The 17201-nt window shown below is 41.3% G+C and overlaps 1 protein-coding gene across 2 annotated transcripts in view; it reads right to left on the minus strand.

Moving 5' to 3' along the window:
- The window catches only part of Prkd1 (protein kinase D1), a 316945-nt gene extending 300052 nt beyond the window's left edge, over positions 1 to 16893 (minus strand). For both annotated transcript variants that reach the window (XM_028885708.2, XM_028885705.2), the window contains exon 1: positions 16376 to 16893. In XM_028885708.2, the coding sequence (XP_028741541.1) occupies positions 16376 to 16633 (258 nt within the window). In that variant the 5' untranslated portion in view covers positions 16634 to 16893. The remainder of the gene's footprint in view (positions 1 to 16375) is intronic.
- Between the last annotated feature and the right edge of the window lie 308 nt (positions 16894 to 17201).

Consider the following 17201-nt stretch of genomic DNA (forward strand, 5'->3'; position numbering starts at 1 on the left):
GACCATGCACAGGAGGGAATAAGTTTACCTAGGAGGCGTTCACTCATCATTTATAAAAGCAAGCTAACAAATACAAATTCATAAAAAAAAAATAGACACTTGCAATAAGAATGATTCATTTCACGGATTTACACTGGCAGCCTAGAGGCTTTACTTGTACTAGCCTAAACCACAATGAGCAGTGTACAGCCTGACCCTAATCTTACTCCAGAACACTCCTGTACCAACAGCTCACTGGAAGGAAGAGTTCTGAACCAACAACACAAAATGACTTCAGATGAATGACTGTGGCATCTGACATTTTAAGGAAGGATGAGGATTGACAACCCACAAAACCAATTTTGATTTTTTGTTGTTACTATCATTGGGTAATGACAGCATACTCTAAATCAATTCTACTGTACATATATGGGTTACCCAAAAATAAACAAAACAAAACAAATAGACTATGAGCAACTACATGTCTAATAAATTGCAGGACATCTTAGAGTTGAAGAGGACCTTTAAGCTAGGCAGCCATTTCTAAAACACTAACACCCCAAAGAGAGTCTATTTCTAATGCTCCTTATTAGTGCCAAAGGCATGGGATGGAAGTGTTTCATCACTCAACATCCTTGTAGGTTTTTGCCTTCAAAATCATTAGGATTCCAAGTGACCATTAACTTGGATGTGGATTCCAAATGACAGAGCTTTCTGAACTAAAAATAATTGAAACCAACATATATATCACACCACACTACTACTTTTTAAGTCAATTTCAACCAATATAATAAAAGAATTCATGTGCATATGTGCATGAACACACACACACACACACACACACACACATTACTGGATTATTTCACAACCTCTGTTCAAAGCTATGTTATTCCAGCAAGTGAGTCAAGTACTAGTGGTTGGAAGGAAGCAAGTTCTTACTCAGTAGCTGTGCAATCTTAGGTAAAGGATTTAGCTTCTCTGGCCTTACGTTAAAATGGGGATAAATGATCACAGCAGAGGTCTGCTCTGAGAACTGGGAATTAGAAACATTAAGGAGCCAGGCTCCAGCCTGCCACAGACAAAAGGCAAGTTTTGCTCCCAGAGGCTCCCCTCTGCTGGCCATTGTACCATGAGAGAAAGCACCAGCTCAAGGTCCTCTGCCAGTCCATGGAATTTTCCAGAAGAGATCCTGGAACTTCGTCAACTATGACCCAATCCTCCAGAGACAAGCTCTTCCTCAATCACTCCCGGGCAGCCATCGTGGAGCTGCTCAGAGCTCCCACATACAGCACCCAGAAAATTACACAACAGCATAATGGGTCTGTAACCAGCCACTTCTATCTCCCCTCCTGCCTGCTCTTCCTCCCTTAGTGGGGCCAATCCTGCTGACAAAATCCACCAAAGAGAAAAAGCTTTGCAGGCACTTCCTTTCCGTGCTCTCCCACACCACAACTATCAAAACCCCAGTAAGAGCCATACTTTGTCAACTGGGATGGGCTCAGGTCTGTCAACCAACACAACTGAACGTTAACTGATGAGAGCATCGGTTCTTACCATTAAAAAGCCAGACACTGTGCAGTACGCGTGTGATCACAGCGCTGGGGAAGTGGAGACAGGTAGATCCCCAGAGTTCATTGGAAAGCCAAGTTAGCCTAAACCCTAGTTCCCACTGAGAGATCTGGTCTCCAAAAACAAAGTGCGGGCCAACAAGATGGCTCTGTGGGTGACAGTGCTTGCTGCCAAGCCTGACAGCCAGAGTGCCATCGCCAGAACCCACAGATGTAAAAGGAGAACCAACTCCTCCAAGTTGTCCTCGAACCTCCAGAACGATGGCATGGCATGCATGCCCACATATAATTCCCCCCCAGAGACAGGGGGGGGGGATGGATGGATGGATGGATGGATGGTGGGTGGGTGGGTGGGTGGGTGGATGGATGGATGGATGGATGGATGGATGGATGGATGGATGGATGGATGGGTGGATGGGTGGATGGGTGGGTGGGTGGATGGATGGATGGATGGATGGATGGGTGGATGGATGGGTGGATGAATGGAAAACAAAATCAAGGTGGATAGTACCTGAGGAATGACAGCAGAGGATACCTTCTGGTCTGCACACATATGTCCACGAGTACCTGTTCAGACTTACACAAACGCACTAAATTTGTTTAGAGCCTAAGGAATACCAGCTTACTCCTGCTTTTGTCCATGGCTTTACTCCAAACACTGCTCATAGTCAAGTGGTCTTGACATCTGGTTCCACTATGCTGAAGGTCTAAGTGGACTATCCCATCTCTAAAACATTAGAATTTTTTCGGCCATTCATGTTTTTAGTTGCGCTTGCCATCACAAGGATGTTGAACAATCCTTTCTAGGTTGCTAAGTATCAACATTACCTTTGCATCTCAGAATTTATGGAAACTGGTAAGAAGGGACAGATGTCTAGCTGTAAGCTGAGGAGTCTCCTGTCCTGCCCCCAATAAACTGCTTTCTATGGCAAAGAAGTCACTCTGGCATCGCCCAGTTCCTCCTGGCCTCTTGTCCCAAATGTTCCAGGGCCTTGATAGATCACCCTCTCTTAAGTATAGTCATGACATCCTGTAGCTCTGAGAAAGATGCAGCCACTTTTAGTGAAAATAAGAACTCCTGGTATTACCCAAGAATCCCTCCCCTCCAGCACTCTAGGACTCAGGCCTATGGCTGTTCTCTTTTCCTCTTTTTTTTTTTTTTTTTTTTTTTTTTTTTTTGTTTAAGATTTAAAAAAAAAAATTCACAACCTACCCTCCCCTACCAACCCATTTTTGTGTCTTCTTATTTTTAAAAACTTCAAGGCCAATCTGCTGCCTGGTTAGTCTTGGGCATATACGCTTCTAATGGACAGTGGTTGACTTACCAGGGCTACCTTCTTGGAAGAAACTCTTTCCTTCCTCTAGACACCAACAATTGCCAATAGCTAAAAAGCTGAGCATGGGATTGGGTGCCCAGCTCCTCTTTCCTCGCTGAATTTGGTCTGGCTTGGGTTTTCACAGGTCTGCTGCATGCTGTTGATGCTGTGGTAAATCCATATTTGCAGCTACTCTCTTGTGTCCAAAAGATGATGTTTCCCTGTAGCCATCTACCTCAGGCTCTCACAGTCTTTCTACCTGCTCTTCTGCAAGGATCCCTGAGCCTTGAGAGGAGTTGGTGGTATACCTTCCCGTTGGGGCTGAGCATTCTATAATCTCTTATTTTCTAAACCTTGGCTAGTTGTGATTCACTGTGTTAATCACCATCTACTGCAAACAGAATTCTCAGACGAGGTGTGGGAGATGAATTATCTATGGATAAAAGAATAAATCATTAGGAGCCAGTTTAATACTATGTCTATTTAGCAGCGTAACAGTAGTAAGTTTTCCCTTAGGCCCTCTGATCTGTCCAACCATAATTTCTTAACCCAATACTGGTTTCAGTATGGATCTCATCCCATGGACTGAGACTTATGTCCAATCAAAAAGAAGTTGGATACTTCCATGTTGTTGACACCATTATTGAACCTGTAGTCCTGATTTTTCCAGGCTAGTCATTGTTATTATAACATGAAGGTTTCATATACATGTATGTGTATCTGTCTCTGTGAGTACATGTAATGTATGTGCTGGTGTCTCCGGGAGCATGAAGAAGGCTTCCCTAGAGCTGGAGCTAAGAGGCAGTTATAAGCAATTTGATGTGGGTGCTGCAAAGCAATCTTGGGTCCTCTGGAAGAACAGGAAATGCTCCTAAACTCTGAGCCATCTCTCCATCCCAAAGATTTCTTCTATCTTTCATCGTTTGGTGCAAGGGGATTGTTCCCGTGAGTGTGGGTACTCTAAGAGGGATAGATGTCAGATGCCCCTAAAGTTGGAGTTACAAACAAAACATGGGTCCTCCCCAAGAGCAGCAAAAGCTCTTAACTTCTATGTAATCATTCTAGCCCACCTTTGGCAATAGTCTCTATTAAAATAAGGGGGTGCATTTAATTGATAAAAAGACATTGAGAAACATTTTCTTCAATAAATATTTAAACAGTGATAGATTATCTCGTTCAATTAGTTAAAATCTCCAGAAGTTAACTCAAATTAAAAGTGAACTTGTTTCTCTAGTTATGATCATCCATTTGAAACAGAATAATTCAGAATCACTCCCTTCATTATACCATTAAACTGACTGAATGAATGACTTAGAAAGAAAGCTTTAACTTTTTGGTATTTCCAAAACTGACAGTTTAATCTAATAGATAAAACTTTTTTAATGATTAATTGAAAATATTTTAATTCATAAGAAACTCAAAAATGTATAACAACATGAAAGTGGCTGAAAAAATTTCAAACCAAATACAAATTACTACAGGCCATAGTGACAGATCAACAGTTGAGAGCACTTGGTGTTCTTGAGAGGACCCAGGTTCGGTTCCCAGCACCTACTTGGAGGCTTACAACTGTCTATAACTAAGCTCTAGAGAACCTTCTGCTGTCTGTGGGCTCCTGTATACATGTAGTACACATACACTCACTGAGGTTCACACTTATACACATCAGATAAAATAAATGTTTTTAAGATATATTACTTTAAGATCAGCTTGAATCATTTAAAAAATATAAAAAGCAAACTAATTTAATGGTATGTAAATTAGATCTTAAACAAAATTGGTATTTATTTTATGTGCAAATATGCTTTTATTTTCAACACCTCAAGCATGACTTTGATTACATTCAGATGCCTTTTAACCTGTGGTTGTTTCAGGTTTGGGGGGTGTTGTTTTGTTTTGTTGTTGTTTTATGCAGGATCTTTAGCCCAGACAGATTAAAGAATTTAAATGCAGCTGAAAATGACTTTGGACTTCTGATCCTCTGGCCTCCACCTCCTGAATGTTGTGCTGTGACTATAGGTTTGTGAGACACCATGTCTGGTTCATGTCACAATAATGCAGGAGAAATCTGAAGTAATAAAACTGATGCTATAAATATATAAAGCATTTACCAATAAACTTGCTTAGGAAATATTAAATGACACAAAGTAGAACTTAGCTAGAGGAACACTACCTCCAATATGACAGAAAGATAAGCACTGTACTGAAACAGACTTGGTAAAAACAGAAAAGAAGAAAATTCTGTATCATAAAACTGAACTTTGGGGTTGCTGGAAAAGTTTCTGTTAATGTTTATTCACCAAGCTTGACCTCCAAACAGTCTACCCCTAACAAAAGAAGACAACCAACTGCCATTAGATCCATCCCTATATCAAGCAGGCAGTCCAGGATCACAATCACCCTTAAGCTATGGCCTATCATCCCGAGCTCTTATCAAGAAAAGCATAAATCAGTCAGACAGGAATGAAGAATTTGGGTAACAACCATTTGAAAAGAATAACATTGTTGTACTTAGGAAATAATTCTGGCAATATCTTCGTTGTATAAATTTCCCATCTGCCCAAGAAGCCAAATTTGCAGTCTCTTGTCTCAGTTTAAATTACTCAGAGTGTGACCTGGGATTAGGACCTAAAAGAGATTTAAGGATGACAGTGTGTGTGGAATGCATGAGCCTATGGTGTTTATAAGTTAGTAAAACCTTCTATTTGCAGCAGGTTCCTTCTTGGGCATTAGCCAAAGCCTGTATTCATTATATTAAAGAGTTTCTCCTATATTAAACTATAAGTATACCAAGGGATTTCTAACTGAGCAGGCATATTACTTCTGTAGCAACCATTTACTTATATATAAAAAAAAGACCAAAATATATTCAGATGTCTATTAAAAATTTGTTCCTCAAATTGAGTCTTAACAACCTATTATTTCTATGTTTTCTTCCCTGAAGTGAATTTCCACTGTCAGGGTGTGTCACGCATTTCCACATCCCTCCAATATATAGTTAAGTAACAAAACACAATAGGAGCTTTATACTGACGGATGTAAAATGCAGTAAACCAGGCCATGATCATAAAAAACCTACAGGAGAAGTTATTAAAGTTGAATAAAAGGGAAATTTTAAAGAAAAGAATACTATATTACTTGATGGAGCTCTAAATAAGCATCAGGGGCTTTACAGGCACACCTCATTTCACACCTTTCAAGTGCTAATAGCCTTTGAGGGGGTTCTTCCCCCATTTTATGCACAGGGTGCCTGATGATTGGAAGGCAAGCTAAGTAGCAACTACAAGAAGGAATGGCTGTAGTTCCATAGAATTTGGATGGCCTTCTCTCCTGCAACAGCAAGCAATTCCTCCCTCCATCTTTAAGAGCAACACTAAAACGTAGAGCCAAAGGACAATGAAACATTAAGCCAGATCTCATGGCTCTCCAATGATAAAAAAAAAAAAAAAAGATAAATGTCTAATGAGTCACCAGTGACATGTGACATACACACACACACACACACACACACACACACACACACACACACCCAAAAAAAAAAAAACAGAACTAAAGAATAATATATTAATGCAGATTACATGGCATTACAACAATTAAAAGGGATTAAACAACTAATTGGTCATCTCATTGAAGAAGGATTAGGCCCTAAAGAAGGGTTAATATCCAAACACAGAAGGAACTCAAATAACTCAATAACAAGAAAATAACCTCTAAAGCATAGGCAAAAGAGAACATACAGAGCATCAACAGATATATGAATAAAATGTTTGTTATGTAACCACCAGGGAAGTGTAAACTCAGACTGTATCACCTCAAACCTATTTGGAATAGATACTATCAAAAAGACAAGGTAAACAAGTGTTGGTAAGAATGTGGACACAGGCCCCACATACACTGTTGGTGGGACATCAATCAGTAAGGCAACTGAAAATTGTACAAACATTCATAAAGAAATAAGAATGAAACCGAGGTTATATAGCCAAAGGAAATGAAATCAGTATGTCAAAGAGGAAAATATCTCTCTCTCTCTCTCTCTCTCTCTCTCTCTCTCTCTCTCACACACACACACACACACACACACACACACACACAGGAGGTGGAGTACATGGAAGACCATTCATTCTTAGAAGGAAGTCATACAATTTTCAACAACATGGATGAACCTGGAGGATATGCACTAAGTGAAAAGAGCTACGCACAAACAAAAGCCTACTCATCACACACGTATGCTGAATCATAAAAAGCTGAACTCATAGAAGCAGAAAGTAGAATAGGAGTGGTAGTTAGGGCTGAGGGTGTGAGGGAATGAGGAGAAAGTCATCAAAGAAAACAAAGTTTCCATTAACTAGGGTGAGGAAATTATGAAGATCTAAGACACAGTGAAACTACAGATAATTGTTAATTATGGCATGCCTGAAAATTACTGAGGACAGATGGTGGTTCTTATCACCAAAAAGTAAACCATATGAGTTTATGGACATCATAATTATCTTAATTCAATCATCTCAAGATATATGAACAGATCAAAACCTAACATTGTTCAACTATTATTTCTCAATTATATCTTTACAAAGGTGGGTGAGGAGGGAACTTTTGTAAGATCACCTCTACTGCAGGGAATTCAGCTTAGGAAGGCCTTTCAAACTGAGATTCATCAAATATCAAATGTTAATTTAACAAATGACACCCAAACCACTGACTTAGGATGATCCTATTAAAGGCAAAAGTGAGCATGACATGTGCAATTTTCTTGAGTAGGCACTAAATATCTGGACAGGGAAGATGTCTCAGAAGACAGAGCTCCAGAGCCCACAGAAAGTCAGGTGTGGTTGCATGCATCTTATGGAGAATCCCCAGAAGTTTATGGCCAGCTGGCCTGATGCACATCATGGTGAAGAACAAGAAATGTAAGTTCAAACAAGCTGGAAGGTAAAGATAGACAGTAGAGGTTTTACACATGATGGCCCACATGATTCAGCCCTCACTGCACATACACGCAAACACAACTATAAATGTCTTTTGAAATGTCAGTAATCCTGGGTCTTGATGGTCACCTGCTCAGAGACTATGACCCTTGGTGAATAAAGAAATGGCAACCCCTCAATGCTTCCTCTCTCAGGTTTTTGATATTCAATATGGACTGTTCATTTCTACCTTTTTAACTACATGTCATTCCTTCCTCCCCACCACCCATCCCCAGCTCTGACTGTCAGAGGGCATCATGATAAGCAATGCTAGTATTTTCTCACAAAGCCTATATGAATAACAATTCCTAAGCAGAATTCATATGGTACAATGTAATTGAAAAAATAAAGGATGACAGTAAGATATTTACATAATCCAAATAAACAATCTTGTTATCCTTTTAACTCAGCATCTGTGGGGGCACTGGGTACAGGAAAAAAAAATGATCAAAATAAACCTTAAGATAATTGTACACCAAAGCAGGCTTCAGGGGTCCCAATACTTAATATTCACTGTCCTACCAACTAGTGAAACCAATGATGGATATATATTTATATGTATATATACATACATACATATATATACATACATATATATGTATATACATAGTGTGTGTATCCCTCATATATATGTATACACAAACATATATAAGAAGCTTTTAATTTTTTCCAACATAAGTTATAGAAAGTTTCAACTAACAGTGTATATGCTTCTTTTATGAACAAGACAACATTTGTCTGCAGAGCCTCACATTATCAGAAATGCAATTTGTCAAGCACATTCATACTTTTCACTAACATCTTCATGATCACATTCATTCTTTTCAACCACTTTATGATACACATGAAAAAGTGGCCACTGACAATTAAGGAGAGAAACACTTGGAAATTCTTGAAATTGTGCCTAAATACAAGCAGTAAATTCAACAAATTCCTCATCAGTCAGTGCTTTAGTCAGAACAGATGCCAATGTACCAGGAACGGGCGCATTTTTTTTTTACTTTTTCACCAAAATAAGTTGAACAAAATTCCTGAATGATTGCATATTTTAAAATCTAAGCTGCATATTTGCCAACACTGTTAAGCTGCTGTATCAACTGTCTAGCTTCAACCAAATAAAATCTTTTGAAACTTTGGGAGAAACTTCTGAACAGGAAACTGTCTATCTGAACAGGTTAATTGTTGCTGAGGATACAGTCTATTTACATCATTTTTTGTTAGCTTTGCTTTTCTCACTTTAGAGGCTCAACTCACTCTCTTCTGATCTATTCGTCCCAACGGAATCATTTTTTTTTCTATCTATTCAAGAATATCATATAGAATATATGATATTCTATAATTATGTGTTGCCCACATAATTCAAGAGATTGTTTATTTCATTATTTGTTTTTTGTTTTTGTTTTCAATGTGACACCAGTAAAGTCAGAAAGAGCCTGATGTGGGCTTTTCCGTTGCCAAGTAACTTCAAGAGGTCATTTCATTACAGGGTTTTAATGACACAAAAATGTTTGTTGACCAATATCAGAAGAATTTGTAGGGAAATTTTCACATATTTTTATAGATGAGAACTATTTTGTCTATAAGTGAGCCAATCATCTTCTTAGTTTATTAAGTACTATCATTAGAAGAAAGACCATGCCATCATGTCCTCTTTGTGTTATTTTGTGCAACATCCTGCACCATTAAAGAAAATGAAAGCCCATTTTCCAAATTCTACTGTAAAATAATGCTGACAAAAATTTAAATATAAGTAAGTACCTTTAACAGAATCCTACACATTTACTTCTATTTGTGTTTATTGCTCACATGAACCAAGGTGACTACTATTCCCAGCATATTAAAAACAAACATTAAGCCAGGCTTGGTGGTGCACGCCTTTAATCCCACCACTCAGGAGGCAGAGACAGGAAGATCTTTCTGAGTTCCAAGCCAACCTGGTCTACAGAGCAAGTTCCAGGACAGCCAGAGCTGTTACACAGAGAAACCCTGTTCTGAAAAACCAAAAAAGAAAATGAAGGAAGGAAGGAAGGAAGGAAGGAAGGAAGGAAGGAAGGAAGGAAGGAAGGAAGGAAGGAAGGAAGGAAGGAAGGAAGGAAGAAATGTAGATGTAACCAACTGTCTTATTAAATAAGAAACACAGAACCAATGTAAAAGAGAAAGCCAAGAGGTCAGAGCTCAGAGCTAAAATCTTACCCTTACTCCTGCGGTGCTCCTACCTCTCCAAAAGAGAGCTACTTCCTGTGTGTATATCTTTACATAGTCTTTCTGTTCTGCCTTCTCATTGGCTGTAAACCCAAACACGTGACTGCTTCATCACTGCCTGTATGTACAGCCCTCCAGGTCTTAAAGGCGTATGTCTCCAATGCTGGCTGTATCCCTGAACACACAGAGATCTACATAGCTCTTCTACCAAGTGCTGGGATTAAAAGTGTGCGCCACCACTGCCATGCTCTTGCTATGGCTCTAATAGCTCTGACCCCTGGGCAACGTTATTTATTAATATACAATTAAAATCACATTTCAGTACAAATAAAATACCACCATAAAGGAAGGAAGAAAGGAAGGAAGCTCACTCACAATATCAAATCCATCTGGACTGCAACTTCTCTACCTTTAATGCAATCTGAGCTCAGCCATGCTATGTGGATTACAGTAGTAATTTCCTGTTGTGGGTGCTTTATGTTTACCTGCAAATGCAGTTTGGTTTGGTTTGGTTTGTTTTAACTTAGATGCACAGTGTGAATACATTAGTCTTTGAGAAATTCTGAAAGGATGAGACTTGAACAGCTCATTCAAAGTAGAGTAGCTTCTAATATTTGCCCTGTAATAGACCATGGATGATATTGCTGAGACCTACAGACATACTCTTATTAACACTGCAACTTTACTTATACATGTCTTTTGCTAGCAAGATAACAGTGTATAATGGGAACTTCAGATGATTGACAATAGCATCTACTGTACACAAACTCACCAGGCAGTGATTTTTAACACTTTGCACATATTATCTTCACACCCAAAGTAATGTTTTAGAGCTTATAACTATACATTCATAAAACTACACACTTTACATTGTCTGATAAGTTCACTTAAAAACCATGAGTAAAATGATAAAAACTTGTATGTAATAATCTTGGGGAGGAAGTAATAATGACTGGAAAAATAAAGTTTGGAATCTTCCTTAATAGTTACAGCATAAGTTTGATAAGACCAGTGTCATAGTGTTTCTAATGCTAAGATGAAGCACCATGACCAAAAGCAATTTGAGAGGAAAAGGTTTATTTTAGCTTACAATTCCACATCACAGTCCATCATAGAAGGCAGTCAGGGAAGAAACTCAAGCAGGACAGGAGCCTTGAGGCAGGAGCTGATGAGGAGGCCATGGAGGGGTACTGCTTACTGGCTTGCTCAGCCTATTTTCTTATAGAGCAGCCCAGCAGTGGCACCACACATAATGGGGTGGGCCCTCCCCGATCAATAACTAATTAAGAAAATACCCTATAGGCTTGCCTGCAGTTGGATCTCACGAAGGCATTTTCTCAATTGACAGTCCTTCTTCCCAAATACCTCTTGCTTGTGACAAGTTGACATAAAACTAAGCACAACCTAACTGTCATTAAGTATGGTATTACTGGGAAAGTTTTAAATTTAAATTAAATAGAGTAATTTTCTACTCTAATCCATGTAGCCACAACCCCTCTACACACTACAACCATGTTCTTTAAAATACCTTGAACTTGAATCTAATGGCCTACATTAATTCATATACTGTCCAACTCTTACTACCATAAAGCCTGTAAGGCTGTTTTTCATGTCAGAATTTCAAAGAAGATTCTTCCTGTGAAATCTAGGACAGTTTACACCTGCGAGAGAATGTTGACACATCTTTGATGTCCGCATTATAAAGTACGAAACAGTACTTCAGTATCTGTAAGCTGTATCTAATTAACCAGCTCTTCATTTATGCTTCAAAAGTATTATGAATTCATTGCACACTTGTATACATTACACCTTAAACAATGTGCACACAGGCTGAGCATCCCTAATCCAAAATCTTCTAAGTGAAACTTTTTGAGCACCAGCATGTTACAACAGGAAAATTACACACCTGCCCCTATGCAACTACCAGTCAAAATGAATGGAAATACTAAAAGTATAAATAAAATATAAAGTGTGCGTTTAAGCACGGGTTTAATCCCAGAGATATCTCATTATTCATGTTATAAATATTGCAACATCCAGAAGAACCCAAAGTCCCACACTCTTCCGTTCACAAGAATTTTGTATAAAGAATACTTACCCTGTACATGGCCTTTATGTCACAATAGACTATATAACCCCAAGGAAATCTTAGTACATATGTTACTAAGCTTGAAAACAAACATTAAATTGGAAATGCATGTTATTACATTTTTTTTAACAATCACCTATTAAAATGCCAAATTCTAGACTTTATCATTGAATCAGAAATTAGTAGTATACATTATGTCCAAAAATAAAATTAGAATAAAAATATACACCAAAGACTATCATTAGTTTAAAAGGTTTTTGTTGTCTCCACACCCTGGGGTGATCCTCCAGCTAATTACTTCTAGCTTTCTCAATCTGTGTAAAAGTGGAGTGGCTAAAATTAACTGTAGGGGTTAAGAGGGACACAGCAACTGTTAAGAAAACAATATACAATTAAGAATGTAAAACAATGGCAAGCAAAGTAATGACACTATCAAACCAAGGTACTAACATTGTTACTTTGGTAGCTGTTTTCCACTTAAAAGTTCACACTTTACTCCTTAGCCAGAAAGACCAGAGTTAAAAGTAAAATTTAGGTCAGGTGTCTTATAAATGGTATCATGTTAAGCAAGGGTGCCCAATAGGGGAACACTAGCTGTCTTTTTAATAAGATAAACCCAAATGAACAGGAAGCCACATAATTGAGTTGTACATCACTCACTGAATGCCCTTTGTGTTTTAAGTGTAGGGGTGTACCTGTGTGTGCATGCATGCTAAGGTAGTTACATAGCCTGCTATGAATCCAAACTAAGGCATCTTCTGAGATGCTGATCCTTGCCTCACGACAATTCCTTCTCATCTTATGTAGTCAACATTCCTTTGACAGGAGAAAGTGAAAGGGTCTCAAAGTGAAAACAGAAGTCATGCATACTGATTAAAGAACAGATCTTTACATATAACCCAGTTCCAATGCTATACACATACAAAGTAAAGACATTAAATGAATAAATACTGTAAGACACACCTTAGCTCAGCTTCCCAAAAATACAGAGTTAATAACATCTTATATAGTCATATATTCTTCCATGCAACGAAAGAGATCATCTCAGAGTACTCTAAACTATCAGATTAAAAAAATATATAAGTAACTTTTATAACTCAGTAAATGATTAGGATATAACACCTTAACAGAATTTCTGTTGAATTACCATCTAATTTCTTCAAGAATGAACACATATCTGATATTTTCTAAACCTACAAATTGAGGGAAAATTATATTGTTAAGTTCTACACATCAATAATAACTTCCAGCCAAGTTTCCCAGGTACAGCAGCTCTCCTATGTAGCCCTGTCCACCTCAGGTATTCATCCCACAGAGAAGTCCCATGAACAACACTGTTGAAATCTACTGATTTGTCAGCTAACACTTGCAACAAGTTAAGCTAGGGACATCTCTGTCAGTACTCAGGGGCTTCTGCACATAGACTAGATTGAAAAGACTCCTGATATTGAAGCAGTAAATGGGACGGACTATGAAAATCAAGAGACCCTTCTCTTTAAAAGCCTAAATGCTAAGCTGCAAATGACTTGAAACCCAGCTACCCCAAACACTCATTTTAATATTAGTATTCCCTCAGTCACCATTCTCCCTTTCTTTTTCTCTGTCTCTCTCTCTTCCTCTCTCTCTCTCTCCATCCTTTCTCACAGTTAATGTCTTCATAAAGTACAGAAGAAAACATGAAACAAAGCACCAAAGTCCACACACACACACACACACACACACACACACACACACACACTTCCTTACTCCACACTAGCAAGCTGGCCACTGCTGCTGTCACACAGCACAGAGCCTCTAAATCTTGTTTCTGCCTGGGAAAATAACATCTCACAAAACAGACACAGAAGACGCATAGATAATAAATGACGTATAGGTAGACGGATAACAGATAGATGACTGATAGTTACATAATTTGTATAGATAGAGGGACAGCAGATGATAATAGGTGAGAGATACAGATAATAGACAGGTGATTGATATCTAGCTGGATAGATAATAGAATAACTGGAAAGACACACTGTCTGGACCCGTTACCTAGTATATTTTACTTATAATATTCTGGACATACACAACACAAAAATTCACATTTCAAAATCTCTCACCTTGCCCTAACCACTTTAAAAAAAAAAAAAAAAAAAAAAAAAAAAACTGAGATCCTAGGAAAACTTTTCAAACTTTTCTTTTGTCAAGAAGCTACAGGATAAACACAGTAAGGGAATGATTCCTCCTCATGGAAAGCGCCAGTGGGGCTAGTACCTTCTCTTTCCAGCATTCTTGCAGCTCTCCCCCAGTCCTGGCTCGTGTCTAAGTAGCTCCTGAAACTGTCCTCCAGTTTTCTTTCTGCTGTAACATTTTTGCCATTCTGAAACACCCTGCACTCAGTAATGGGCACTCCAGATATGCCTGGTATGGTTATCTCTCTTGGGAAGATGACTGAGTTTTTTACAATGTAACTGTCTAATCATCTCAAGGCTTTTTTTTCCCCCTAAGTGAACCTTCCCTACACATCCTAGTGATGATGTTCCAGCTGATGCATCCCATATGTCCTCCGTCATACATCTCTCCCCAGGGACTGATAACCCTCTCCAGGTAGCAGTACCCTAAGTCAACTGGAATTCACTCTCCAGCCAAAACCCCAACCCAAACCTCTTGAACCATGCATGTTGTTCCGCATTCAAAACTTCATCAAGGAGAGAGACAGAGACAGAGGAAGAGTTACTTTATGTGGGTAACATATGGGACAAAAAAAAGTTTGTCCATATGAATCTAGCCCACTATATCATTTTCTTTAGAATTTGCTGTTAAAGATTTTATGGAATCGAATGGACTCTGTGTTAAGTGTCATTCATTACACGTGGTGTGTATGCTTGTGTGGCAGTGCTTTTTAACTAACTAGTCAGTGTCCTCACACAACTATTTAAGGCTATAATAAGGCAATCAGAGCCTAGAGTACTTGTTCATTCGCAGTCTCGAGGAACAGGGGGGACTGGACTCGGTACCATCTTTAGACTTCAAGGAAGCTACAAACAGTTCAATTACATGACATAAAATGTCACTCCTTTTAATTAACAAAACTTCAAGGCCCTCACTGTCACTTGAGTCTGGCCCCTAGAATTTCCACTTCCTGGATTAGTGACTGCTCCCCGGGAGCTCTTCCCTAGGATCTCTGCGCTCACAGCCACTATTTACACTGCTCAAAAACTTTCGCACACTTTGTTCCAAACAGTTTAAAAAGAAAATCTGCTCTTGACTATTCATTAAAAGGTGAGAAGTAGCCAGTCAGTCCTCAGGGGTTGAAACTCAGCACCCTTAACTACCTCTCTCCCTCTTTCTCTCCTCCCCCAGAACCCTAGCTGGTCATACTGTGAGGAGTGGCGCCAGGGGCCCTTCCTTCCCCCACTACATTCAACAGCCTCTTTCCATGAAGTATCCTTCTGGATGGCTACAGAGATAACCTAAATTCAAAAGTTCACTGGAAACAGTGATGGGTGGCCTAGCCCGGCTTTATGGACCTTTCCGCAACCACTCTAGTGGCTGCTATCCAGAGTCCCACAGCCTCAAACTTAAGAGCAAAGCCAGCACGGGGTGTTCCTGGAACCCTCGACCATCACTACTCCAGTCTTCCAAGATCAGTGCATGGAAAATGAAGCCAGATTTACAGAAAGACTGTCAATTTCAGGTTTTATTGTTGGAAAATGTTTCTAAGCTCACACGGAGGTGGTACTAAATTCAGGGAGGACTTGGGTCGTGGTGCACTTAAGTGCTCAGTTGTTTTCACAGCTGGCCTGCTCAATCACCCTTTCTTAAAAGCACTATTGACAGGTGAGAAATTCCCGGCGTCCAGGTCACACCCTGAACTCCTCAGCATCAATTAGAGCTCAAAGAGGAGGATGGAGTAGAAGGGATCGGTGCTGAAAATGCGCTGGGCTGTCCCAAGGGAACTCTGACGCTGGAAAGCGGATCTAGCACCAGGTAGGCTCTGGTCCAGAGCAAAGAGTCCGGACAGCCAGGAAGCCTCAAGAATACGCCCGAGCACGAGGAGAAAAGTGCAAGATTCCTTGACTGTCACCGGAGAAAGGGAGGTAAAGGAGGAGAAGAGGCAGACGTACCAGCGAAGACAGGCTGGAGATCAGTCCCGGGAGCACTGCGCGGCACGGAGAGCAGTGCCTGGGGTGAGGGCATGCAGCCCCGGCCACCGCCAGGCTGCACTGCGCGGCCAAGGCCGGCTGCAAAGTTGGCGGGCCCGGGGCACCTTACCTTCTGGTCCACGATGGAGCAAGCCATCTCGCGGACATGCGCCAGGCTGTAGTCGCCAGACGAGTCCTGCAGCAGCAGCACGGGCTCGCGGCTCAGGCCGATCTGCAGATGGAAGGAGATGCCCCCCGCCGGGGCCGCCCCGGGCGCCGGGAAGGGCGCGGGCCCGGAGCCGGGGACCAGCGCGGCGGCGGCGGCGGCCACGGCGGCCGCAGCGGGCAGCAGCGGGCTGGGTGGCCGCAGCAGCTGAGGGGCGCTCATCGCGCGAGTGAGCCCCTAAAGTTTGGCAGACGTGGGACGCGGCGACGCTGCCTGCGGCGGCCGAGAGGAACCAGCAAACTTTCCGGGAAAGTCGGCGCGCCGCCGGGGCAGGCGAGGGCGGGAGCGGCGAAGATGGCCGAGCGGAGCCCCGGGCCGGGCGAGCGGGCGGGCGGGCGGGTGCGCGGCAGCGCGGGGGAGGCGCCCAGCTCCAGCCGCCGCGGCGCGCTCGGCTCCGGGGACCACGGCGGGTCCGCGCGGCCGGCGCCGGCGGGGCGGGGCGGGGCGAGGGCGGCGCCGGCGAGCTGACAAGGGGAACGGGAGCCCAGCGGGGTGCCGCCCCCTGCGCGCAGCAGCCGCCCTGGCCCACTCTGCAGACCCGAGCGCCGCCGGACCCGCCCATTCGGGGCAGTCCTGGCCACCTCTTCCCAGCGCTCCCACACTACGCACTTCCACCAGCCAGGCGACTTTGGGTGCACCCAGGAACGCCAGGCTGGCAGAGCCCACTTCGGTTGGACTCCCTCTGGGAGCCCTGGAGTTTGTTCATGGGTAGGCAGTCAGTATTAAAAAC

This window comes from Peromyscus leucopus, chromosome 14 (genome assembly GCF_004664715.2).
Source record: "Peromyscus leucopus breed LL Stock chromosome 14, UCI_PerLeu_2.1, whole genome shotgun sequence".
In the NCBI taxonomy this organism is placed as follows: Eukaryota; Metazoa; Chordata; class Mammalia; order Rodentia; family Cricetidae; genus Peromyscus; species Peromyscus leucopus.